The 27,714-nt window shown below is 40.4% G+C and overlaps 1 protein-coding gene and 1 long non-coding RNA gene across 7 annotated transcripts in view; one reads left to right on the top strand and one right to left on the bottom strand.

Moving 5' to 3' along the window:
• LOC144082039 (peptidyl-prolyl cis-trans isomerase FKBP3-like) overlaps positions 1-11,773 on the top strand; it is a 61,317-nt gene extending 49,544 nt beyond the window's left edge. For 2 of the 5 annotated variants that reach the window (XR_013303124.1, XR_013303123.1), the window contains exons 5-9: positions 9,732-9,973; positions 10,156-10,256; positions 10,939-11,009; positions 11,091-11,200; positions 11,413-11,773. Coding sequence is in view for 1 of the 5 variants with exons in the window: in XM_077608839.1 (XP_077464965.1) it covers positions 9,869-9,973; positions 10,156-10,256; positions 11,091-11,121 (237 nt within the window). In the remaining 4 variants the exon portion in view is untranslated. The remainder of the gene's footprint in view (positions 1-9,731; positions 9,974-10,155; positions 10,257-10,938; positions 11,010-11,090; positions 11,201-11,412) is intronic. The other 3 variants (XR_013303125.1, XR_013303126.1, XM_077608839.1) reach the window with 3 other exon arrangements.
• A 302-nt stretch (positions 11,774-12,075) lies between these two features.
• LOC144082877 (uncharacterized) lies at positions 12,076-17,336 on the bottom strand. Of its 2 annotated transcripts, XR_013303384.1 has the most exons (7): positions 14,304-17,336; positions 13,706-13,826; positions 12,905-12,969; positions 12,747-12,823; positions 12,500-12,577; positions 12,386-12,429; positions 12,076-12,132 (listed from the first exon to the last, which is right to left on the bottom strand). It is a non-coding gene; the product is annotated as an uncharacterized LOC144082877 (long non-coding RNA). The 2 variants fall into 2 exon arrangements; XR_013303383.1 differs by lacking the exons at positions 13,706-13,826; positions 14,304-17,336 and adding an exon at positions 13,547-13,677.
• Between the last annotated feature and the right edge of the window lie 10,378 nt (positions 17,337-27,714).

The following is a 27,714-nucleotide window of genomic DNA, read 5'->3' as shown; positions in this document are numbered from 1 at the left end:
GCGTCATACAGCGACAACTACACCATCTTGAATTTAGTGTATACTGATTGGACATCTCATCCACTTTGGGGAAATTTTTAGACTTTTAAGTGCACCCTATGTGAGATAATATGTGCCGCGTTGCATTTGTATTTTTTTATCGCTTAATAAGGGGAATTGCAATCATTAATAAGGGGAGCAGTTGACAGGTATGCATTTGCAGCAAGCAAACAAACAAAAACCCTCCAATTATCGCATGATAACCATTATTAAAATGCGGTAGAGTAATTATGCGCTTGAAAAATATATATACCTCCGCATAATAAGATTTTTGACCCTGTTTTAGTCCAGTCCCTTGCATTTTAATGCACTCCAGCATTCTTTTGACAAATGAGACGGATTCTGCTTTGGTATTGGAAGCGAGTCCTTTAGCCCTCTCTAGAGTTCAAATTTACACATTACATTTCTGCCTTCAATGTTTTTTTCATGTACTATAACGGCTATGATGCCCTAAGAGAAATGAAAAGAAAGATTATTTTTTAAGGCCATAACCACCAACTTCCATGATCTCTGTTTACAGCTACAGAATTTAAAAAAAACAGATTTACCTGTCATGTTTTTCTCAGGGCCAACTGCGTATTCACCCCAATTTGCAAAGCCATCTGGCAGAGAAAATATTCACTCCACAGTGCTTTGAAAAGAGATTTTGCGTCAAGAAAATATGAGCGAAAAACAAGAAAAGGGCCAATTTGGCTGATTTTATTTAATTTTTTTCATGCATAAATTTCATTGAAGATGCTTAACTAACCATATTTGAGAACGTGAGTGTGCATATTCATTCATTTTCTCAACAGCTTATCCTCACAAGGGTCGCAGGGGGTGCTGGAGCCTATCCTAGATAGCTATAGCCAGCCAATCAAAGTGCTCAAGGAGGCAAAGGACGAACCAATCATGGGTAGTGTTAGGCAATTTAGATTTTTTTTAACCAGCTAGCTTAGCATGCATATTTTTAGGAGCTGGGAGGAAACCGGAGTACCCGGAGAAAACCCACGGGAACATGCAAACTCCACACAGTGAGGACCCATCTGGGATCGAACTCTCGACCCCAGAACTGCGAGGCCTGTCGCGCTAACCGCTGCATCGACGGTTATTTGATGTGCCCTGCAATTGACCTCCCTTGACCCCACCGGGCGACATGGGAGACGTCGAATGAGGTCGTTGGCGGCGTTCCTCAGCGCCGCGTTCATTTGTCCCCAGTGAGACGACGTCAAAAAGATCTGTGTGGTCCTCGGCCGTTATCGCCGGCGAAGCCGTCGAAAAGCCATTCCCGGCCAGTTCCTTTTCCAAAGAGTTCTTTTATTGCCGAGCGCCGCGCCAAGTTTGACCTCGGTAAAAAGCGCTTCCCACTCGACGTCACTCATCGGAGAATTTTTAGGCACTAAAATGCATTTCAAACCTGAAATAGCTTATTTTATGTATTTTTTGGACAATCTTTTATTTATTTAATCCTTTCAGGGACAGTACAATCATAGTGTAGAGACTTTTTATCTGCAATTGGTCCATTTTATTTACAATTGTAAAATGGGGCCGCAAAATGTTGGGTTATATAACATGACATGAAAGATTTGAGTGGAAAAGACAATTTGTATTGTTTGTTTTTATGATACGATTACTGTATTTTTTGGACTATAAGTGACACCGGTCAAAGAAGTATGTCGTATTTTTGGAAGGGCAGTTTTTTATTTGACATAACATACGTTAAAGTAACAATAGTAAAATGGAGAACAACAGGCTAAATAGGGATATGTAAAAATAAGTTTTTCAGATAACAATAGCCAAAAAAAACAACATAACAGGCTTTCCGTGGTCAGAGGGGGAAAAAACATAAATTGCAGTTGTAGTATTCATCGCAGGCCCAGCCAAATTTACAAATTATAATCCGGAAAATACGTTACTATGTTTATTTTAGGAGAGCATTTAGGTTAACATATTTTTTCTCTTTTTAATAATATGCATATGTTTAGTTCGTATGGTTGATTGGCTGTTCTTGAGATTCAAATGAACTCTAATCACCTCTTTATTATATTATTTCCAATCCGCTGTTGTCTAGTACAAAAGATTTTTTTTTTAGCGTGTTGTCTGTGTGGGATCTTCAGCTGTGTGACTCGCTCGGCAAGCCTTCTGAAATGGGAGCTGCAACTTATTATTTTGTGGGTTTTATCACTCTGCTGGTGACTCTCCATCCGCAGTTGTGTTCATGTGCATGTGTGTGTGTTAGTGTGTGTGTGTGTGGCATCCAGTGGGTGGTATTCCGACAGAGTTCACGGATCAAGTGGCGTGACTCTCGTCCGTCGCATTCTGTTCCAAACACTTGTGAGAGAACATCTGTTCTGCTCGGCTCAATTAACTCGCCCTCAGCCGCCGTCCAGTCCAGTTCAGTCCAGTTCAGTACAGTCCAGCTCACACACGGATGTCAAAGTGAGGAGAGTCGGCGTTTGGTTGAGATGAAATGGACTCGGTGACGTCAATGAGCTTGCTAGCATTTTCTACTTCTTTCCAACACCTTCAACGCGTTTTTTTTTTCAGTTTGCCTGGAGAAGCTTGCCAAATATTGGAAATCAATTTTTAAATCTGGCATTTCATTTTTCGTAGTTACACGGGATGCCATTTCATGAGTGAAATTCAATATTTTCAGTGGGTGATTATTTTTAATGCAGAGATTTGTGGTAGAAACATAGTTCAAATGGATTACGAGTGATAAAAATAATTGTTGGTGAATTGAAAAAATAACTCGTTGAAATCATCAAATTCTTTAAATTCTTTAGTTGCTAGGCAGGATTCCCACTTGAGTCAAAGCCTAATAGAAAGCAAGCATTTCAAACAGTTTTTTTTTAACAAATACACAAATTCTTGAGATACATATTATTTTATCGGACAGCCAATTTTGGTCTACACCAGGGGTAGGGAACCTATGGCTCGGGAGCCATATGTGGCTCTTCGCTAACCTGTGAGGTAAAATATGTATTTAAACCGCTGGTGACAGAGCCGAGTCCAGAATGCACCAATAGGAGCGTCACGTCAGCACTATGGCGTTGACAGTACCTCTAACTTTAATAATTTTTTTAAAATTATATTTTTATTAGACTTTTCTGCATGCATATTTTCATTGGTTAGCAACTGTGCAACAGTGCTGTCAAAAGAATTCATTTAGTACTTTAAAAGTGGTAAAATGACCCCCAAAAAGTCACATCTCATTTTCACATTTTTACACTTAAATTCTGAGTATGGCTCTCAAAGAAATAACATTTTTTCCCCCCAAAAAACAAACATTTTTATTAGACAACTCGTCAAAACTTCCCATTCGAACATCAATAATACGTTTAATAATGATAACCATACAAACATAACAATAAAACGAACACCTACTTACTACTTTTTATGAAATCAAAAAGAAAGTCTCTTCCAGCCAATTGTATTTAACATCAGTAAAGTCAAACTAACTGATTTCTAAGTTTTTTTTTACCCCTAAAATACAAAAGTTCCTGTCTGTTGTTTAGTGACTTCCCCATTGACTGCGGCCTACGTGCCGATGACAAACGCAGCGTCCGTAAATCAAAACCGAGCGTTTTGTCTGCCAAACGTCCCGGCGGACTCCCGTCCCGACTGACAAAGCGAGCCGCTTAAACGCTTATTTATGCTAGCCGCCCGGCTGCGCTCTTTTCCCAGCACGCACCATTAATCTGGGAGGAGCTGACTCATGGGGGCACATTACAAGTACCACACGGCACTTTAACGTGGCTGGAATGATGGGGAAAGGCCAAAAGATCATTTCGACATTTTTTTTTTTTTCTTAAGGAGGTGAGAACTGCGTAAAGTTGATTTCCTGTCCAATGTTTTTAACTTTAGAGAAACACACGGGTTGGACTTGGTACAACAAATTTATCGGAAAGTGGTCGTAAAACTTAGTGGGTGGGCGTAGAGTCATTGTTTCCGTCTCGACCACCAGGCTTTGCCGCGGGAACCTACCGGTCCCCGTTGACTGAAAGAATGCATTCGATTTTGCGTATGCGTTTGCTGTTCTTGAAATCTGTAAAAATATTGTCGAAGAAAATCAGATTAAGCATTTTTTTTCTGGTGATAAGCAATGCAAACAGGTTTTTAACAGATAAAAACATTACTACAAATGGTCTTTTCCCCCAAAAAATAGCCTTACTATGCATAATCTTTTTTTAATGAAAAAAGGCTTGCTAACTGTACTTTTTTTTCCTTATTCAAAATGTAGTCTTATTATAAATGGCAATTTTTTAAAACAAATAATAGCCCTACTATACATGGTAAAATTTTAAAGAAAAAAAGTCATACTATCCCTGGTCCTTTTTTAATGAAAAAGAGCCCTACTATAAATATTTTTTAACAAATTAAAGCCTTGCTAACTGTACTTTTTTTTCCCTATTCAAAATTTAGTCTTATATAAATGGCCATTTTTTAAAACAAATAATAGCCCTACTATACATGGTAAAATTTTAAAGAAAAAAAGTCATACTATCCTTGGTCCTTTTTTAATGAAAAAGAGCCTTACTATGAATATTTTTTAACAAATTAAAGCCTCAGTATACATGGTCTTTTTTTAATTAAAAAAAAGAGCCTTACTATAAATGATCATTTTTTAAACAAATATAAGCCTAACTATAGATGGTAAATTTTTTAAAGAAAAACTGCCATACTATACATGGTCATTTTTTTTAAACAAATATAAGCCTTACTATATACATGGTATTTTTTAACAAATAAAACCCTTACTATATATACATGATACATTTTTTAAGAAAAAAAGTCATACTATACATGGTCCTTTTTTTAATGAAAAAGACCCTTACTAAAATGGTCTTTTTTTAACAAAAAAAGCCTTAGTATACATGGTCTTTTGAAAAAGTCTTGCTATACATGCTCTTTTTTTAAAGAAAGAAAAATCATACTATACATGGTCTTTTTTTTGTTAAAAAAAACAACCTTACTATGGTCTTTCTTAAAAAACAAATAAAATAGACATCTATTTTACAGTCTGGGCAGTAAAGATGATTTGTTTGTAGCCGGAAATGAAGATAATTGACGCATGTCAACTGCTAATAATTCATATTTCTGCGTTTATCGAACAACTAGCTAATGCACGGATTGTTCTGCTCCCCAAGTTCCCCCATTGTGTGACTCATGAAGTTTTATTCTGAAGTTTCATGACCGATTTTTGTAGTCATCACACCCTTTACGCAAACTTTTTTAGACGCGAGCCTGGAGAACCATAAAAGATTTCGTAGTCTCATAACCGTGTGGGGAAGAAAAAAATTCAACAAAAGTGAACCGTCACCAAAGTCAAGCCGTTCAATGCGGCTCTTTACAGTCATTTTCTCACCGTTTCCACCCTGGCTTCATTTATTTATCCACAATTTTGCGTCTCCTTCGATATTTTGTGGCTTTCTGGGGAAAAGGACTCGCTTCATCATCACGGTGGAGCGCAGCCATCGTTTTTGCGTGTGGTCCGTCCGCACTTCGGAATACTTCTGGAAAACAATCGTCAAGGAGCCGCTCCCATCCAGCCTATCCCAGCTAACTTTGGGCCAGCCAATCGCAGGGCATAATGAGACAAACAACCAATTACTCGTAGCTGGGGGCAATTTGGAGTGTCCAATCAGCCTACCATTCATGTTTTTGGAATGTGGGAGGAAACCGGAGTGCCCGGAGAAAACCCACGCAGGCCCAGGGAGAACATGCAAACTCCACACAGGTGGACCGACCTGAGTTTGAACCCAGGACCACAGAGCTGTAAGGCCGACGTGCTAACCACTTGCGCCACCAGGCTGCGCATAGTAAGGCTTTTTTTCGTAAAAAAATGACCATATATAGTAAGGGTTTTTTTCTTTAAAAATGACCATGTATAGTAAGGGTTTTTGTTCTTTTAAAAAATGGCCATGTATAGTAAGGCTTTTTTTCTTTAAAAAATTACCATGTATAGTAAGGCTTTTTTTTAATGACCATGTATAGTAAGGCTTTTTTTCTTCAAAAATGACCATGTATAGTAAGAATTTTTTCTTTAAAAATGACCATGTATAGTGAGGCATTTTTTCTTTAAAAATGACCATGTGTACTAAAGCTTTTCTGTTTTAAAAAATGACCATGTATAGTAAGACTTTTTTCTTTAAAAATGACCATGTACACTAAGGCTTTTCTGTTTAAAAAAAATGACCATGTATAGTAAGACTTTTTTCTTTAAAAAATCAACATGTATAGTAAGACTTTTTTTCTTAAAAAAAACAACCATGTATAGTCAGGGAAACTGGAGTACCCGGAGAAAAACCCCGCAAGGCCCGGGTAGAAAATCCAAACTCCACGCAGGTGGGCCGACCTAGATTTGAACCCAGGTCCCCCACTGTGAGGCCGACATGCTAACCTCTCAGCCACCGGGTCGCCTGTTTATATGACTCCTGTTGATAAAACTTTAAAGAGAACGACTTTATAATGTTTATATAGGTGATGTGGTTTTAAATGAGAAGATTTTCAGCCGGTGGTGTGAAACAATGTGAGGTTTAATGGCTCCTTTTTCCGCTAAACTGGGATTGACGCAAACACGTCTTTCCATCACGCAGCTCCGCAGGTGTGTTTTGGGTCGCACAAGTGTAGGAGATACGCTCCACGTGCCAAGCGCCCCTAAAAAGGTGAGCATTCATCAAGTCAGGCATGCGATGCGGATGGTGTCACCGTACTAAAACAAAACTGAGGTGAAAAATTAAGCCGTGGATTTGGTCATACGGGTCCCTCATTTTTAGCCGCTTTTTGCTGCGAGACTTGAATTTCACGTAACAGGTTCGTAAAAACCGGGAGGAAGCGGGTGTGATAAAGCGTGTGTCAAAGTCAAGGCCCGCCTTTAGATTGGACCTCTAAAAATGAAAAATGAATACAGAAAACATGGTTGCTGCAGTGTTAAGATTGAGGGTTCAAACCGTCGCCATATTCACCCCCAAAAACATGCACATGGCCTGAATTCAGCTGGGATAGGCTCCAGCACCCCCCGCGACCCTCATGAGGATAAAGTGTTTAAGAAAATGAATGAATGGATTGAATTGAATGCTTTTATTGACATTTTACATTATAAATAAGTATAATTCCTGACCAGAAGTCAGATCTCATTTTTGCATGACTTTCCTGAATGTCAACATCGCCGGCCATGAAAATAAACACGGTCAGCTTTTGTCCAATGGATGGAAAGATAGAATCAGGGAACAAATTATAACATCTTTTTTTGACCGCTTACTCTAAGTACCGTTTACGATAAGGACGACAGCGTTCTCTAAATAATACAAGTTGTTTTCTGTCTGGCTATCGAAAATGGCACATGGTGAAATTGAATGCACTTTCTCTCGGGATTGTCAAAGCTAGTAAGAGGAGAAAATATAACAAGAGCGTCCGTCCTGTAGGAGACAAAAGAGTAGCCAAGAGAATGATAAAATGGAGAAGCTGCCTGGCAGCTTGTTTGGACAGCTGAAGAAAGCCAGGCTGCTTTCTGGCTGCTCATCACGCTGCGCTGCACTCCACACATAAACAGTCTCCTTGTCGTCATTTTTGCAAAGGAAAACAGTCCTACTTTACATGCAATTTAAACAAAAAAAAAGTAAAATAGCATCACTTTTTAAGAAAAAAAAAGCCTTACTATACGTGGTCATTTTTAAAGAAAAAAAGCCTTACTATACATGGTCATTTTTCAAAGAAAAAAAAGCCTTACTATACATGATCATTTTTTTAAAGAAAAAAAAGCCTTACTATACGTGGTCATTTTTAAAGAAAAAAAGCCTTACTATACATGGTCATTTTTAAAGAAAAAAAGCCTTACTATACATGGTCATTTTTAAGAAAAAAAAAGCCTTACTATACCTGGTCATTTTTCAAAGAAAAAAAAGCCTTACTATACAGGATCATTTTTTTAAAGAAAAAAAAAAGCCTACTATACATGGTCATTTTTTAAGAAAAAAAGCCTTACTATACATGGTCATTTTTTTAAAAAAGCCTTACTATACATCAAGGGTGTCAGACTTGGGTTGGTTCGCAGGCCGCATTAACATCAACTTGATTTTATTTTAGATATAAGGTTTAGCGACACCACTGTGGTCGGACTCATCTCAGGAGGGGATGAGTCGGCTTACAGAGATGAGGTCAACAATTTGTCTTCGTGGTGCTCGGTGAACAATCTCACAATGAACACCACGAAAACTAAAGAAATAATCTTGGACTTTCGCAAACACGGCACAGATCTGGCCCCACTCCTCATAAATGGAGTATGTGTAGACAGGGTCCAGTCCTTTAAATTCCTGGGGGTCCACGTCACGGACACGCTCTCATGGTCTACAAACACCACGGCAGTGGTGAAGAAGGCTCAGACACGACTCCATTTCCTCAGGGTACTCAGGAAGAACAACTTGGGCTCCAATCTTCTGAGAACCTTCTATAGAACCACTGTAGAGAGCATCCTGGCGTACGGCATCACAGTGTGGTACGCTGGAAGCACGGCGGCAGACAAAAAGGCCATGCAGAAAGTGATTAACACTGCCCAGAGGATTGTCGGCTGCTCTCTGCCCTCACTTGAAGACATTGCCAGCCCGCGTTACCTCAGCAGAGCCAAGAACATCATAGGGGACCCTTACCACCCTGGTCACAATCTGTTCCAGCTGCTGCCCTCTGGCAGACGCTATAGGTCCCACAAAGCTCGGACAAATAGGCTTAAGGACAGTTTTTTCCCCACATCCATCAGACATCTAAACTCGCGCTAACATACACACATTCCCTTCTGCGGCATATGAATAGATGTTTGGTTGGTGATCTGCCTCCTACTAGCTGACTTGAAGGAAGGTAAGTGGCAGACAGTGTGCGGTAATCGAGAGGTAAGCGACCTGTATGTAATCGAGAGGTAAGCGACCTGTATCCACAACAGCGGAATGACAAATTACAAGTCCGTAACTTACACTTATTTAGGTCTTTTGCCGATTAAACGTAGCTTATGGAGAAGCACCATCAATTTCGTCACACGCAGTTTCTGCGTGTGATGACAAGTAGGCTTTTTGTGTTGTGGTAATGACGACATGGCCTATGTCCGATTATTATTATTATTATTAAAAGAACTGGATTAAAAGCCCTGAATATTCAGTTTTTTATAGATCTAAAACAATGTTTTTTTTAGCTTTATTTAAATATATTTTTACATTTTACAAAATGATTTTTGAACTAAAAATACAGAAAAAATGGATTAAAAAATTACAATTATTGATTTGAAAGAGGGAAAATCAGGAAATTTAATATACATCTCTACTCTTCATTTTAATTTGATCCTAAAACAGAAAGTCGGCACTCATGATTTACTTTCTTGGGCCGCACAAAATGATGCGGCGGGCCAGATTTGGCCCCCGGGCCGCCACTTTGACACCACTGCTCTACATAGTCATTTTTTTAAAAAGCCTTACTATACATGGTCATTTAAAAAAAGCCTTACTATACATGGTCATGTTTTAGACAAAAAAAGCCTTACTATACATAGTCATTTTAAAAAAGCCTTACTATACTAGGTCATTTTTTGAAGAAAAAAAGCCTTACTATACATGGTCTTTTTTATTTTCCATAAAAAGCCTTACTATACAATGCATAGTCAAAATTATTGGCCTACTAAACATTTTGGAACACCCTGTAGTATAATGCTTTTTTCTTGTTTTTTTAAGGTCTTTGAAAAAAGACATTGAGCCACTAGAGGACGTCGTTATTTTTTTCTTCCTGCTTTTAACTTCCTGACACAGGTCAGAGTTCATGGCCCATGGAACTCTGACCTGGGTCATGTGACCCGTCTCCAGTCTTCAAAATGGCGGATGAGCCAAGACGGGAGTTTGCTGCACAGCCGCTCAGAAGTGACGATTTACCGAAGAAAGACCTGATAAAGTTCTCACAGGACAATGCAGCGCATTCGGTACGTTGTCATTTGGGGATTTCGAAGCCCCAGTTCTCATTTGAAGAGTGCTTTATGACGGTAGCATGCTTCGATCGCGTGATGTGGCCCAACGTGGATGCAGACAGTAAAATGTTTGCAAACAAATTGGCTACATTGCGTTACTTAAAGTTCTTAATGTTTCATTCCATTGTGTTTTTCAGTTCCTCAACGAACACGGATTGCTGGGAAACATCAAGAATGGGGCCATAACAGCCAAAAAGGAGCAACTTGTCGACGCCATAACGAACTGTTTGTCAGCAAAGTGAGTCTTTTTTTAAATAGTAGTTTCTATTTACTATATCCGTTTAATCATTAAATATCAGCGTTCGGTATTCACGGCTTTGCTAAATTAGCTTGTTTGTCATGATATATTGCAATTTTGAATGAAAACTAAATGGCTTGGCGTTGATTTTTTTTAATAGCAAAAACTTGTGTGGTTAACTCACACCCACATAAATGCCATCAGTGGAGGTGTAAGGAATAAACAGTACACTTTTATAGAATATAGACATTTCCCTTCACTTTCTTAAAGGAAGACCTCAGGGTTTGGACCTTTTCATTTTTTTTTTTTTTAAATGCGTTTGAGACATTCAGTCAACAAAAGTGCAGGGGTCATTTTTCACTTGAGTTTAAACATATGATAAAATAACAATTTTCCCTCATTATAGGTCTCCAAACTGGTCCTCGAGGGCTGCTGTGGGTGCAGGTTTTGGTTCCAACAGATCCAACATTAACAGTTTAACCAATTGGGTTTCTGCTGAAAAAAAGAATCACCTGAGTGCAATCCAGTGATTGTACTACTAGGATACCAGATTGGTGGAAAGGTTTCCTCTTACAGTTTGGAACGAAAACCTGCACCCTCTGCAGCCCTTTCTGGAATAGTTTGGGGACCACTGGTCAAAATGGTTAAATAAGCATTTATATAATCATGCTGTGTTTTATAGAGGTTTAAAGCCACGGACATGGTGGAAGAGATGACAGCTGTCAAGAAGTCAAGGCAAAGGTTGTGGACGATGTAGGACCCAAGTGTTTCAGGTTATTTATTTTCTTGTAATGTGTACTAAACCTACTCATTTTGTATCTTGCTTCTCTTCAGTGTCCACCCAAGTTTACCAAATCAACGCTGAAGAAAGATGACCAGACAAACTTCCCCAAAAAGGGTGACATTGGTGGACGGCACACTTTTTGACACCAACATCCCCTCAGGTACTTGTCATTATAGCGCAGGTGTCTCCAACTCTGGTCCTCAGGGTCCCTATCCAGTATGCTTTCCATATCTCCCACCACATTTGAATCAAATGATCAAGATGTGATGGAAAATAAACTGGACAGGGGCCTTCAAGGACTGCAGTTGGAGGTTATTTATTTTCTTGTAATGTGTACTAAACCTACTCATTTTGTATCTTGCTTCTCTTCAGTGTCCACCCAAGTTTACCAAATCAACGCTGAAGAAAGATGACCAGACAAACTTCCCCAAAAAGGGTGACATTGGTGGACGGCACACTTTTTGACAGCAACATCCCCTCAGGTACTTGTCATTATAGAGCAGGTGTCTCCAACTCTGGTCCTCAGGTTCCCTATCCAGTATGCTTTCCATATCTCCCACCACATTTGAATCAAATGATTAAGGTGTGATGGAGGACATGGAAAACAAACTGGACAGGGGCCCTCAAGGACTGCAGTTGGAGATTCCTCTTATAAAGACTCAAATCATTTTTAAGTCTCCCTGTTTCTGCAGTGGACAAAAATTTATAATATTTTTTCTTCCTAGGGCTTTAATATTGTGTGCCTTCTTTTGCAGTGGGATGATGGCCTTGCTGACTGAGGAAATGAGATGGCCCTTTCTGAGGTTGGTAAAACCTAACTATTTTTTTTAATGTTGGGCTTAGTCTATTGTGTGTTGACCCTCTTTTTTATTTTCCAGAATTCCACCCAGTGCCAAGAAGAGATTCTTTGTCCACGAACAGCAATACAACCTCATCTTTACCTACTGGATGGCTTATGTGGACAAATAAAAGTTCTTGAAATGTACACATGCATATCTTTTTTGCTAGTTATATGAAGAAAAAAACACAAGTAGCTTGACATTTGAAAGTTTTTATTCAAAGGTAAACATTTGCATGGCCAGTCCTCTCCACCTGTAGACAATTTAAAAAAAAAAAACATAGAAAATTTTCACCACAACACTTAGTCAGGAAAAAAAAAACTTAAGCAATTTTTTTTTTTAAACAATGAAAAGACTTAGAATATAACCACCAAAAATTAAAGGAAAAAAAAGACCATTGAGGGTCTTGGGTCTTTTTTCTCCAAGTGTTTTAACAAAGACAAATGACACTCAAATCTCTTTTATTAAAATTTCTGACTGAAAATAAAAAGTAAGATCCTCCTTACCTTGAGGATCTGGTCACCATGAGCCAGAGAACTCTGGACTTCACCTAAGGGGGAGTAAATTTAGTCAATAAAATAGATCTGGATGAATACTTGGATATTCTACAATAAACTAACCTCTCAGAAGACTGCGTTCAGAGACGAGGCATCTGCAAGGAAAATCACTGGGAGACCCTCCAAAGTCTGGACATGGACCTGATGTGTGCAAAAAAAAGCAAAAGTTAGCATATATAGACTTATGTTTTTGTTGTTAAATCTAGTTTTAGCTTGATGAGAAGACCAAAGATGATGCTAAACGGGGAAAACTTCATTTAAAAAAGCTATTTAGGAGTTGCCAAATAACTAATACAAGGAGAAATCTTACAGTTCAGAGATGCCACATCATGCAAGAGAGGCATCATCTTCAAGTGGGCAACCTGGGAAGATCACCTGGACATGGACCTGATGTGTGCAAAAAAAAAAAAAGAACCAAAAGTTGTCATATACAGAGACTGGAGATTCAACAGATGGGATTAGTTTTACCTGTAACCTCAAGGGTTTGAGTGTCCTGGGGCACACGGGAAGAGCTGCATCTTGATTTAACCAACCTATTTGGGAGTTGACAAACAATTATTACATGAGTGAAATCTTACAATAAATGATCAAGATAAAGAATGAAAATAAGTTAGTGAGTGCTCCGTGCTAATTTCCCTTTTCCAGACAAGGCGATTAAATATACAGACTGAAGTTAACAGCTAGGACAACGTTGGCTTAACAATTTTTGATTAAATGATTTGTTTAACACTCGCAGTGAAAACTATCAGTACATACATCATTTTGGAGTGAGCCTTTACCCAGCAAACTGTCCGTTTATATCTAGGCTTTGTTTGGATAAATTAAAAGTCTTTCTACACGACTCGACAATGGAGAAAACGGACTAGATCTCTTAGTATTAACATCAAGACGCCGCTTGACGTGGTCAAATGGAAAAAGCGTTGTCGTGACGCTAATGCTAATGCTAAGATAGCTTGTCACATGCGGCACACAGCCGGTGGGGACAAGGAGCCCATACTTATGGCATTAAACTAACAGATTTGTTGGCGTTTTAGCTCAATTGATTCCTAAAAAATCCTCCGGTAACGTGAAAGAAACGCACTTGGGCCAATAAATTGCTTAATGCCTTACCTCGTTGGCGTGGCGTGCTAGACGACCATTAGCATTGAAATGGCTGTTGGAGAAGACGAGGCACTGCGCATGTGCGTAATTTAACAGCTGTTTCGAAGACGTCACCACGCCCATATTGTCCCACCATATTGAATGTGGAAAAGATGGTGGCTTGCTTACCGTGCTCAACGAAGTGTTATGTCCTCCCAACTCAGTCTATGTTTTGAAGATGACGTTCCTCCCAACTCAATGTCTATGTTTGGAAGATGACGTAGTAGTGATGATTATTGTGGTCTTGCTCCTATTAAACAGAATAACGTTTTTAATTAGTATTTTACAACATCAACTCACCTTTATTCCAGGCCATCCGGCTCAATGAATAGTTTGACATTTGAAACGTCAATAATCCTTCATTGTATATTGTATACAATAACTACATGTATCTGAACTGTAAAACATAACTTTAACCTAAAATGGAGCAGGGAGACTTTATTATATCAATCTTTTTATTATGAAAGCAAATCAGGGGGGGGGGGGGAATGAGAAAACATGAAATCTTTGTTTGGTGTTTATTGAAACACATTAAAAATTATATAAATTTTAAAGAGACCCACATAACCTAGATTTGAACCCAGGACCCCAGAGCTGTGAGCCCAACGCGCTAACCACTCAAGCTACCAGGCCACCTTAAATAAAAAAAAGTCTTACTGTAAATGGTCTTTTTTTCTAAAACAAATTAAAGCCTTTATGGTCTTTCTTTATTGGTTATGAAAAATACCCTTGTGATGCCATCTGATGTGTCCAGTGGTTCTTCTGCCTGACTTTGGTATGGCCAGCCTGGGTTCGATTCCCACTTAGTGATGGTGTGTGTGGTTTTCTGTTTCATAAAAAAAAGACCATGTATAGTAAAGCTATTTTTGGGGGTGAAAAAAGTCAATTTGTAGTTATGCTTTTATTGGTTGAAATATGACAATGTTAAAATGTCTCCATTTGTTCACAAAGAAACTAACATCCAAGCTCATGGCTCGGCGTTCTCCGTCCAGCGGAGTGAAAGCACCTGAGAAAATAAGAGAGCGGTTAAATATAGACGTTAAGTAGCTCCCTTTCTGCCCCATTCAAGCGAAGGAAAGATGTCGGTCAGCGAGAATGACGCTCGGGGCTCCATTTGACACCAAAGCCTTCCTAAGAATGCTCAGAGGAGAGATGGATTCTTTCACGAATTACTTTGGGCACTTTAAGAGCCGCTGCTGTGATTGGCTGCGTGACAACAAGCCGCCAAGAACACTGGGCCTCTGTGAGGCGCTTAAAAGAAGGATGTGAGAGGAACATTTGATTTCAAGACCCCCCCACTTAATACATGACTGACACATGCATTGGGACACCATTTGCAATTAGGCATTATTTACATCTCTTTTTATATTTAAAGAAAAAATCAAGTTTTGGTTCAAAGTATCTGGATGACAAAGTTGAATGACTTGATAGTTTTTATAGTTTTCCTATTTTGCAAGACTTACCTAAAGTGGGAAGCTCGGTCATCCAGGATCGAGAGTAGCCAGATGAGTTGGCTCGGGAATCTGATCAGGATGACCCCTGGACGCCTCCCTGGGGAGGTGTTCCGGGCACGTCCCAGCGGGAGGAGGCCGCGGGGCCAACCTCGGACATGCTGGGAAGACTATGTCTTCCGGATAATCCAGGGGGGCCTTGGGGTCCTGCTGGAAGACTTGGATGAAGTGGCTGGGGAGAGGGAAGTCTGGCCTTCCCTGCTGAAGCTGTTGACCCCGCGACCCGACTTAGCGGATGAAGATGAGATGAGAGATGCATGACTTACCAAATTTGAAGTCCATTTTCATATGAAAATAATTCACATTAAATATTATATTTCATTTCTTATTTCATCTGAATTAAATTGGCATAATGCCACAAATTAGTGTGGATTATATCATTTATATATTTTTGTGAAAACAATACTAGGGAAACCTGCAAAGCACATATGCACAAAAAAATAACTATCAGTATTAAGGAAACGGTTGTTTACATATTTAAAGTTTAAGGCGAATTGGGATGATTTACTGCCCAGTAAAGAGGTCGAACATTATGCTTGTTTCTGGCTGTAGGACGAAAAGCTTTCCAGAAGAGGACGCTCTGCCTCTGTGTACAAATTTCCCCAGTGAGTATAACAGAGCTCTCAGTTCAGCGTTTGCTACAAGAGGGTCTCAGTGTGACAAGTTTACACAGACCATCTGCAGACCTCCACGCCGCCGTAAAAACACTAATCACAAGCTCATAAAATGGGACTCCAGCACGTCTTTAAAACGCTGAGGTTGGCCAAGCCATGAATGTGGATGCCTATTAGTCATTAGTAATCCTTACTGTATTCACATATTGTTTCTTATTCATTCATTTTCAATAAATGTAAATATAGATATGAACATTTAATTGTCCTACGTTTTTAAGTGGCACATGAACGCAACACTGCATTGAGGCAACTACATGGTGGCAATGAGAAATTATTAGGAATGTGATATTTCACGTTTCACATCTGTACATTTTTTTTCTTTTCTTATGTAAATATTGTGCATTTACAAAATGTCAACTTTTTTTTAACCCATTTGAGGTTCTGGTATTTTTAAAACCCTCAAGTAGTCTTTTTTCTTTTCAATTTTGGATGCCGTTTCAGATGCAATTACTTGTTTCCCCGTTAAAGTGGGGGAACTCGATGCCTTTGTCGATCGGTATCAGTGTTTTCACTCGCCACGCATATATTTAAAGGAGAACGGGGGCGCTGGATTTGGGACAAAAAACACCCCTTGGAAATGTGTAAAAGCGTGACCTCAACATCTGCTGCTTTGCGGTCCAACGCCGCCAGAGAGACGTTGACGGACAGGCGCCGCCGACCTGAAATGTATTCCGACGACAAGCCGACACATAATGGGAAATCAAACGGTGGGATACCTAAAAAATCTCCCATCACAAAGCTCCTCCTCCCACTGCAAGATTGTGTCTACGAGGGCTGGCTCTAGAGGTGACTGTGTAGTAGTAGCCAAAGCACCTTCTCACATACCTGGAAGTCAATATCAGCATACGTCAACTCCTGTCTCTGAACCTCTTGGCCAATCATCTTAAAGCCTGGCTATTGGATGAACAAAATTGTGATCACGACTCTGTCTAAAACTGTGCAGGAGCATTTGGACACGCAATGTAATTTATCAAACCTGGGGATTGAAATGTAAGAAAAAAGACACAATTTAAGGTGAAAATGAATTTTCCAATTTACTTTCAACATTAAGAACATATTATTATTCAACGAAAGAAAGCAGTCTTTAAATTGAGAGTGATGAGCGGCATGTTAATTAAGCTATTGTGCTGCTGCAGTAAAAAATATTTTGTTGTTCACTCTTTTTTAAACACTCGGTGTCCACTTTTCTTTTCTTTGATCCGCTCATTTTTACCGAAGGGAGAAAATGGCAGCTGGAAAGTTACACTCCAACAAAGGTCTAGACTAGTGCGCCAACTATCGGGGAAACGAGGGTATTGCAGGGGAAAGGGAAATGAATGAGGTCATTGATTTTTACTATAATTTGGACAACGTCGGCGGGCCGGATTAAAAAGCCTAACGGGCCGTATATGGCCCGCGGGCCGTAGTTTGCCCATTTCTGGTCTAGTATGTGTCATCGTTTATCTTCAACCTACACAAGGGACTAAAGATGCAAATGATCTTTCGGCAACAATCTTACATATTTACATGTATACCTATGTTCATTAAGATGGATATAAATATGTTCATTAATAGGTGCTGTCCCTTATTAAATCAATCTTATTAAAAAAAGAGAACGAGAGGCCTTTGGACGGAAGGCCCGATATGCCGCCAACGGGCGGGCGCTCGTCAGCTGGGGTTATCCTCAGAGACGCGGCGAGGTGAAGTGGGTGACCATGTTTTAGGTCCGCCCAGCTGTTATTGCCCCTAATGTCCTACAGATGTGCGGGAGCCGGCCCCGCTAAGTCCTCGCACATGCCGGCGAGGGGAAATCAAAGCACACACGCCGAATACACACACGGGGAGACACACATACACACACACATGCATACTTAGACGGTGCTGTGTGCTGAAATCACTGTCATTAGCCATTTAGTGAAATGATAGAGGCAATTAAGATCAGTCTTGAATTTAAGGCAGGCAGGGCTTTGTGCTCACTTTTCTTTTCCTTTGCCAGAACATGTGCGAGCAAAATGACACGTAAAGGACTTTAAAGGTTGCAGGAGGGAAGAGAGTTGGGCAGTTTTTTGCTTAAAATCTTTTAAAGAGCCAAAAAGTCACATTTTCTTTTTTTTTTATATTTGCTCGGGATTTTCTTACGCACGTAACATTTTTTACACGCAACATTTTTTAGAAGATCGTAATTGGATCTTTTTTTCGGGTTTTAAAAAAGTCACAAAAAGTAAGAAACATATTTTGTACCATGTAACATTTTTTAAAAGATCATAATCGAGTCTTTTTTTCAGATTTTAAAAAAGAAAACATGTTTTGTACCACGCAACATTTTTTTAAAGATCATAATCGAGTCTTTTTTCAGATTTTAAAAAAGCAACAAAAATAAGAAAAAATTGTAACACCTAACATTTTTAGACGATCGTAATCGGGTCATTTTTCAGAATTTTTAGGGGGCTACAAAGAAACAAAATCACAATATTCAAGCGTTTTGTCAAAAGAAATCCCCCCAAAAATGCAGGTAAATTGCTGAGGTATCGGATTAGTATTTGGCAGTGGCGGGGCGTTATGGCCTTCAATGCCTTCTCTGCTGGCCTAAGAAATATCTGAATCATATATTATATTTTGTCCATCAATACTTATTAAATAATTCCAAATTGTCTGTTAGCTTCCTTTCATTGCTTTTCCCCCTGGTTGCACTGCTTCCAGATGTGTGTTTTCACATTGAAGCATTTAACCAATCACATTTCAGCCATTATTTGTTGCCAGGGTCAGAAATCTGCCTCAAGGCCTTCACAATCCGTCCTGCAGGCTCTGCTGCATTAAACCAGCGTCGATAAGACTGTTGCTTTAACCAATCAGATTTCGAGTTGGCAACACCACAATGCCTTGTCGCAGGCGTAGGGATACGTCATCGCTTTCACCAACTATGATTGGCTAGTGATTAGCCAGAGCTACCAAACTGTATCTGTAGCAAGCTGCACAAGCAAACATATTGTTGTGTTGATTTAAAGCCATTTTCAAGACAGACTATGCCAGAAATACGACAGGACAGGCTCGACTTTCAGCATTAGCTTCGATGGCGATAGAAAAGAAGGAAGAAAGAAAGGAGGATGGATATTGTGTACAGTTACAAAGGATTTTTGGGGAGTAAAATATGGCTATATTCCTAAATAATATTTCAATTGTGGCCCCGGTTCTGATATCTGAAAAGCTCCAGTGTTTGTATTTAATCACTAAATGCTGCTAAGAAGTGGATTTTACCCCATTTTAGTGCAATTTTTGCCATTTCGCCATTGACGTCCATCGCTGTCTTTTCCCGGGGAAATCACCCCCCTGGCCCGGTTGTAATGTCTGAAAAGCTCCAGTATTGTATTCAATCATTAAATGCTGCTAGGAAGTGGATTTTACCCGTTGAAGGCGCTACGAGAAAATGCACGGACCGCCACTGGTATTTGGTATCAGCGGATCTTCCAAATGGGGCCGGTCTGGAACGGATTTGCGTCCGTTCAATGGAGAATTCTCAATTGATATCGAGTTTGGTCGCAGAACAAATGAAAGGCACATGTCAGACCCCCACTTAATTCACTTAATAAGTGTCACAGTGGCAAGGCTGCAACTTTCCTTGTAAATGCGCCTATTGTGGCAAAATATTTCTTCCCCTTTCTACGCCCATTCCTCATCTTAAAACATTGACCTGGCTACGACGGCGTCAAGATTGTCCGGCGGCAAAAAGCAGCGCCATCAAAAGCGTCAGTGTGTGTTTGGCACCAAATCCACGCGGAGGTGTTCATTGGAGGGCCTTACGCGAAGAACGCCGAATGTTGCTTTGCTCCGAGTGCTCGCCAGGGGCTTGAACCTTTCGCCGCCCGCTTACTTTGGATAGCCCCGCGGCGAAAGCAACATTCCATATAATGAAACATTCATTTCCAAGCTTCTCGCTACTTTTTTTTTTTGACATGTTGATCCAATGTGCAGTTCAAATCAACATGGACGACTTGATTACACCTTGGCTTTGTTTTTGCTGCAAATACGAGAGAAGGAAAAGAAATGAATGACACACACAGACACACACACGGAATACTGTTATTTCTAATGGCCGTGTACAATTGAATCGATTCCTACTATTGAATGCGCTTTTGATGTGCTTTTTTGAAGACGTTGTGGGCAAACTGACAAGAAATGACAGGTAAATTATCGGCGGAGAGATGCCAAGCTAAGAGAGTCCCCAGCATAAATATAGCAGCGGTCCAAAAATACCAAATATATCTGGCATGTTTCAAACTGGAATGGCGTGTATACAGAATCTGACACTTTGCTTTACAGTAATCCCTCGAATAGCACGGATATTGTAGACTGGACATGGTCGCGATAATCAAAAAAACGCAAAGTAAAATCACCCCTATTATTGCTGCCATACTAAATTTTTGTGCCTATAAAAAAAGAAGTATAATTATCAAGAAGTCTATTTATTAAATATTACAGTTATAAGCATATGAGAAGTATTAATATCTAAATATAATGTATTTTTATATTTGAAAAAAATTAAAAACTTTAAATACTTTACTCACAGTGAACATTGTTCATCTCCACTTGGTATAAATAAAATAAAAAATTAAAAAAACAGGTAAATGGCCCCTTTAAGCGAGGTACAGCTTTGCGTTCGGGGTGAAACACTTTGTTGTTAGTTTTATTAAGTTCATTTTGTCTTCACGTGGCCATGTCTGGTCTACATTATCCACGATATTCGAGGGATTACTGGATTTTACTTTTTTGAGTTGTATTAATTATATCAGGATTAGATATATTAACAGGGATTTGGTGCATGGTGTCTATCTTCCTGTATTTCAGCAAAAAGCTTATTTATTTATATATTTATTCATGTATTTATTTATTAACTTACTTATTACCTATCTATTTATGTCTAAAATGTCTTTTTCTGTGTCTGTATTCTCACCCTCTTGCTACTGTGACAACGAAATTTCCCGAATACGGGATGAATAAAGTTATCCAATACAATATTGAAATATATGACAGGTTAAACTGCTGAGGCAAAAAAAAAATGGCTCAAATCACATTTCGTCAATATTGAGTAAAATCTGCACATTATTGACTTGCAAGACGATTCGTGTACAAATATTCAACTGGTTTTGTGTCCAAGCATTTTCAAGCTCAACATCCCTTATTCTGCCGTCCAATAAAAAAGTCAAGCGTCTGTTATAAAGTAGTAAATAAATACCCGCATGCTTGACACTCTTAAACTGCTAGCACCTGTGGCTCACCAAGGTAAAGGTTTTTGGGTGTTTTATACTTTTTCGATGGGAATAATCCCTCCGTCAGACCCGGCAGCTCGCGGCGCAAACGGCCCCAACGTGCAGCAGAAGCAATGACGTCTGCCGACAGGAACGTGTCCCCCTTGCTCAAAGTGCCTGGCGCTGGCCGGCGTAAGTGAGTGTGAACGTAAATAAACCCCATTATAACAGGCATCTGCCGGGCTCCTGTCACACACTCCGCCTAAACACAGGCCTTCCTGCAAAAGTAGCGCTGGCACTTGGGCAATTACATCTGCGGCGTGGGCCCCTTCGAACGCCAAAAAACAAAGATGTCCAATCAGGACGTGGGAGGCCAAAAAAGCGCCGGCTGTAACGTTGAAGTGGAGTCACGCGAGGGGCGACCCCGAGGTAACCTAACATGTGACAAAGTGTTTCCATGTAAACAAACAGCAAGGTGCCTCGGCCCATTTACGGGGGGCGCTCGCGCAATGACGTAGGTGACGGCAAGAATTAGATTAGATTAGATTACTTTATACTGTATTCGGGAAATTTCACTGTCACGGTAGCAAGAGGGTGAGAATACAGACACAGAAAAAGACATTCTAGACATAAATCAATAGGTAATAAATAAGTTAATAAATAAGTGTAGCCGAAAAATACATATACAGACGCTCCCCTACTTACGCACGAGTTAGGTTCCGAGCGTTTGTTCATAAGTTGAATTTGTTTGTAAGTTGATTCAGTGCTATATTTTGTATTATAATTGTTTTGTTTAAGACCTATATAAGTATATTGAAGGTTTATATAAGTGCATTTGTATGATTAAGGCTTGCATAAGTAACACGCATTGGTTTGTACTGAAAAAAACATCCATAAAATGGAGAGAATATGTACAGTACTGTATAGAGAGAGAGAGATTTATGCATTAGAAACTGGCCGAAAGAAGTGATCTAACGACAATTGCACAGTTTTCTTCTTTTTTTCATCATAAATGATGCGGTAGCACTGTATGGCATCATTCAATTGATTAGCAAACTTTGTGCAACGTTCAATATTTGGGTCCTGCTGCTCGATCTTTATGTTTATAAATGGTACTGACAGTCGAACGATTCAAGTTGTATGCCCGTGCAACGCTCACCACTCTCACGCGCATCAAGCTTCGTTATTATTGCCACTCGTTTCAAATGAAATGGCTTGCCTCTTCCTTGCAACTCCCTCAATAGAAGCCTTTCGCTTTTTACCAACCATATTCAATAATGGATGCACAAGATATTTAATGATATAAATGAAAAAGGTTCTTGGCGCACTGGAGATACGTTCACGCACTTCCGCATTGCAACGAATTGGACAGAAGAAGGTAGCTGCTGGGTGAGCTGAGCGCTCACAGCGCCAGGCGTCGGTATTAGCGGCGGAAAGAAGCACTACTCGTAAAAAAATACAAAATCGAACTTACGAACATTTTGCGACATAAACGCAATTTGCAGACATGTTCGTATGTACCGTTGTTCGGAAGTCGTATGTTCGTAAGTAGGGGAGCGTCTGTACATATACATATACATAAATACATACGGTTGGTCTTAACAATGAAAAAAAAGGGAATTCTGTTGGCTACATACTGGCTGTGATGTCATGTTCTATTTGGAAATTGTTTAGTGGGTGGGGCCAAGGCATCTAATTGCGATCTGATTTCATCATTCATTATTTTTGGGATGGATCTGTGTCCAAAAGATGGTGTGTTCTCCTTTTAAAGCCGTTAGCATTAGTCTAATTGGCTATTAAATCCACGAACCGGAGCTAAAGGAGTGCGACATTACAATAAAATGCTTCTCACATCAACTACACGTCAACGGGAGAGTCATGTGGTAGCTTGTTATTCCAACAGAACATCACCTCTGTCCGGACCACCAAGAACTTTTGTTTATTGTTTGAGAAGATGTCCTGGTGGACGCGAGCCGGCGCTGCTTTTAAAAGGTCGGACCGCTTTGGCGTCCGGCGAGAAGGCGGAACGTTGGCAAGAGTGTCGGAGAGGGGAGAAGAATGGCTTTTAGCTGTGTTTAGGGTTAGCCTTTCGGGCCAAGAGGGCACGTCGGAGTCGTGGCCCGAGGATGGATCCCGGCCCACCCCCTCCTAGGTGTCAATGTTATGACATGTGTGCCGCTCGAGTGTTTTCGCTCGCAACAAGAGCACTTCATCTTCCAGGGTGGCCGCACTCATAAAGCGGAAAAAAAGCCGACTATCCACCGTCTTCTCTGTTACAATTACGCTTGGCTTCCTGTGGGTTCTGCGCCTGGCGGTCGCTGGTGATAAATAAGGAAGGAATGGAGTGGGGAAAACCTTCGTATCTGGTCCAAACGGCGATGCACTATTTTTTCCAAGCTTTGAAATTTGGGTTAGGAAAGCTCAAGATGAATACAGGTGATGAATGGCTAATAATGGGTGTTTTTTCAGGTCAATCTTCCATGACCGATCCTTGGACGTGGATCTCGAGGAGGAAGGACGGCGTGAAGCTCGCGAGGAGAGCGCGTTGCCTGATTTGGAAATTCGGCAATATCCCGAGAAGACATTTTATATGTTTTTTGGATTCTGGGGAAAATGTGATGTCATGCACCAACTAAGGGAGAAAAACTACTACAGATTCTCGGGATTAGTTCAATAAGTTTCTCAAGGGGAATCTATGATTTTTTTTAATTCGTTGATTTACATTTCAAATGGTGGATAGTGGCCTATAATAATAATGCATAAATATATAATAAGGGCAGCCCGGTGGTTGAGTGGTTGGCACGTCGGCTTCACAGCTCTGTGGCCCTGGGTTCAAATCCAGGTCGGTCCACCTGTGTGGAGTTTGCATGTTATCCCCGGGCCTGTGTGGGTTTTCTCCGGGTACTCCGGTTTCCTCCCACATTCCAAAGACATGCATGGTAGTCTGATTAGACACTCTAAATTGCCCCTTGCTATGATTGGCTGGGTGTCCGTCTACTCGTGCCCTGCGATTGGCTGGCCACCAATTCAGGGTGTCCGCTGGAATAGGCTCCAGCACCCCCCACGACCCTAGTGAGGATAAAGTGGTTTAGAAAATGAGATGAGATGAGATATAATAATAAAATAACATTTCCCATCAATGATGCTAAACCAGGTCATATGAGAGTAGCATAGTGTCAATTAGTATTTTTTTTTACCCATTTGTTTTGTTTTTTCCTGCAAAACTGTGTGGTGGAATGTAGTGGAAACTCTCAAGATCAGTCAAATGTTCAGAAAAAGAAACAATGATGCTTCTTCACCACGCCACAGTTTTCGTTTGAGTGAGTTACTCCGTTCCGAATGAAATGAATGGATGTGTTAATTCAAATGGCCGCTTCAGTAATTAAAGCAAACATTGGCCCAAGTGGCTCTCCACGCAATCAAACGACAAACCTTAAGTGTTTCTCGTACACGCCTTAATATACAGTATCTACTGTATACGTGCGTGCGGGAGCATTTTGTAAATGAGGGTTTATATTCACTAAATGTTTCAGTCACGGCACACGATCTACAGCACGGTAGGAATGTATTTGAATTTAGCGCATTTTTGCGGCCGTATCGCCATCTCGAAGAACACTTAGCGGCTAAATCCTTGGAAAATGGAAAATAATTTGACACCGATGGCCTGTAATTTCGATATCTCCACATCTAATTGGAAATAAAATATTCCATTAAGTCGGCGGTTTGTCGGAAAGCTGGCATGACACGCAGGTTTATTTATACATGACATGGGTCGGGTCCAGCTCACAGCTGGGTTTATTTCACTCTATCAAAAGCTCCCTTTTTAGTCAAGTTCATTTTCACCTCTGGAGCGAAGGTGCGTTGGGCTCGGCAACGCCGCGTTTGGAGGGAAAACATTACTGTAAATGACCGCGGAGGGGATCGTGTTTTCATTCCGCCCAAACCAGAAACACTCAGCGAGCTTCACGTTTGTCTTGTGAAAATAACTGATTAGCCAATATTTCAAAACGCTAACTTCAAATGTCAATATGTACTGTAACACTAACTGTCAAGTGACTACATGTAGCTGCTGGACAAGCGCCCACTTTGAGAAAGGGTGGTCAAACCCCTGGGCCAGCCTTTTCCCCAGCTTTCATTTATTTGGATTTAACTTCAACATCAAATTCCTGCAAGAGCCAGTTTCCATGTGGTGATAATCACATTACCTTCTGTAGGTTTTAGCACCTACTGTATGCCCTGTGAACGCTGTAAACAAAAATACACATGAAAGCCACTCACCCTGTGAAAACTGTGAAGTTCACATTTTTTATCCTTTGCTGCACTCGTCTAAAAATACATTCATACCTTGTTGGGTTTATTCTGGGATCTTACTATATGTTCATTAAGCATTTAATAGGTAATGAAGCTATAAATTAATTTGTGCTATACTTTATGTTGGGACTGAGTAAGCTCGAGGACACTTTCCCCCCACACTATTGACTACAGGACTATTGACCGAACAGGACACCATGTTCCAGGCCGAGACTGTTGATCTGAGTTGGCAATGAAGATCTACGAGGGACTCTTAAATTGCTTTGACTTGGATTCCGGCAGATGGCGATAATCGAATCAACTTCCGAAAATACTCGCATTATTGTTTAAAAATACGGTCGCTTTGTTTACCTTATAAAGAAATTATTATGCTTATTTGTGCAAATTCTTACACAGGTGTTTTTGGTTTCGATCTAATATGAGATTGTTGTGGCAGTTGTTTTTTGACCTGAATGGTGTTATTCGGTTAGCTAATGCAATTGTTTGAATCAGATTACCTTAAATGTTTTGATTAAGCGCTGACTAAATTGACAGAGGAAGATGCCGTTTCTTTAGAATCATCTTGGACGAAGGCGAGTCGGGAGTGATTTTCCTTGCAAGTTGTAGCCAGAGTATGTTAATGATGTCTCCCTGTTTTGATTAAAGTGTATTAATAATAAACCTATCATACCTCTACTTACGAATGCCTCTAGGTACGAAAGTTTCCGGTTACGAATTACTTTTATATGCAAATGAGTGACTCGAGATTCGAAATTACGCAGTTACGAAATCCCCCAAAAAGTAAATGCATTTCCTTATCCGATATTTTATTTGAATGCCCCTTTTTAAGCGATAAAAAACTACAAATGCAACGTGGCACATATTTTCACACACATAGGGCACACGTAAAAGTCTAAAATGTACTACAAAGTGGACGGCTTCCCTGTGAACGGTGTAAACAAAAATACACATGAAAGTATTATATCTAAAATGGTCCGGCCCACATGAAATCGAGTTGACGTTAACGCGGCCTGCGAACCAACAGAGTCTGACACCCCTGAGTTACGCCTTACGAATTGTAACAAATGATTTGGGTAGCACACGAGTAAGCCCACTTTGTGTAATAAACAAATATATACTGGATAAAAATCTGCGCCTGACTTTTCATATTTAATGCCAAGCTTTGGATGGATGCCACTCCGTTTACAGGAAGCGTAAGAGCGGTCCTGCTGCACCCTCGTGCCATGAATGGAGCTCTATGTGGGGGGACAACCGGCGTGCTCATTTTAGAAAACTTTTTTCATTTTTTGAACCGGGCAATAAATGAGGGGGGGCATCAAAATGTGTCTTTTTCAAGGGCTTGATTATGTGACGCGTCGAGGCCGACTGTGGTCGGCCAAAAAGTGCCACTTTGGGTACAACCCGGGATTCCTCGCCACACTATTCGTTTCACCATGCCAACTGCCCAACGTGCGGCTCGCCTCTTTTAATTGGACGCCGGCCCCCCCTCGGCCCAGATACTCTTTGCTCGATCATCCATCATACGGCTCTCATCTTGACTGCACTTTTCCTTGCGCTCAAGCTAACAAGTATGTCTTTATAGAATTTTTTACATGGGCCCCGCAAGCTGGTACAGTGAACTATTGAATGTAAATCCGGCAACTTCTACTTCAGTACCGATCTAATATTGATCGTATTCGGGTTTATTCTGTTTAATTCACTATGATTGGGGACGGATTTTGGACCGTTTGGTTGCAGTTCGGCAAAATTCGGGACACGTTTAGGTCAGGTGGACGAGTGTTTAGTGCGTTGGCTCACAGTTTTTGGGTTGTGGGTTCGATCCCAGGTCGGTCCTCACTGTGTGGAGTTTGGATGCTCTCCCTGGGCGTGTGTGGGTTTTCTCCGGGTACTCCGGTTTCCTCCCACAGCCCAAAAACATGCAGAGTAGGCCGGTTGAACTAACACTAAGTTAGCCCTAGCTATGATTGGTTGCCGTTTGTCTCCTTATGCACCGTGATTGGCTGACCACCGATTCAGGGTGTCCCCAGTCAACTGGGATAGGCTCCAGCACCCCCGCAACCCATGTGAGGTTTAAAAATCGCTGTCACGATGACTAAAGTAGCATATTTAGCAAAATAGCGAGTAAATAATGACAGGTTATTTGCAGTGAAAATGGTGCAAACTCAGTTAAAACTCATTCCTAGTCCAAATGGATTGGACGTCTTGTGCTACATATGAATTGTGAGGATTCAAATAATTAAAATATCATAATTCACGTACTGTGAAAGAAATGCAACACATTTCGGTCGATCCAAAATAGCGAAAATCAGTCATCCTCAGCAGTTTCTAATCAATCCGTACAGTAGTTGGCAACATAATAATAATATTTGTTTTCCCTGTAACTCACCTCACATTAGCGCTAAAGTACTTTTAAACTCGAG

The sequence above is a fragment of the Stigmatopora argus genome, chromosome 9 (assembly GCF_051989625.1).
Source record: "Stigmatopora argus isolate UIUO_Sarg chromosome 9, RoL_Sarg_1.0, whole genome shotgun sequence".
NCBI classification, from domain to species: domain Eukaryota; kingdom Metazoa; phylum Chordata; class Actinopteri; order Syngnathiformes; family Syngnathidae; genus Stigmatopora; species Stigmatopora argus.
The sequence above is the reverse complement of the archived record's forward strand: the minus strand, read 5'-3'. Positions and strand labels throughout refer to the sequence as shown.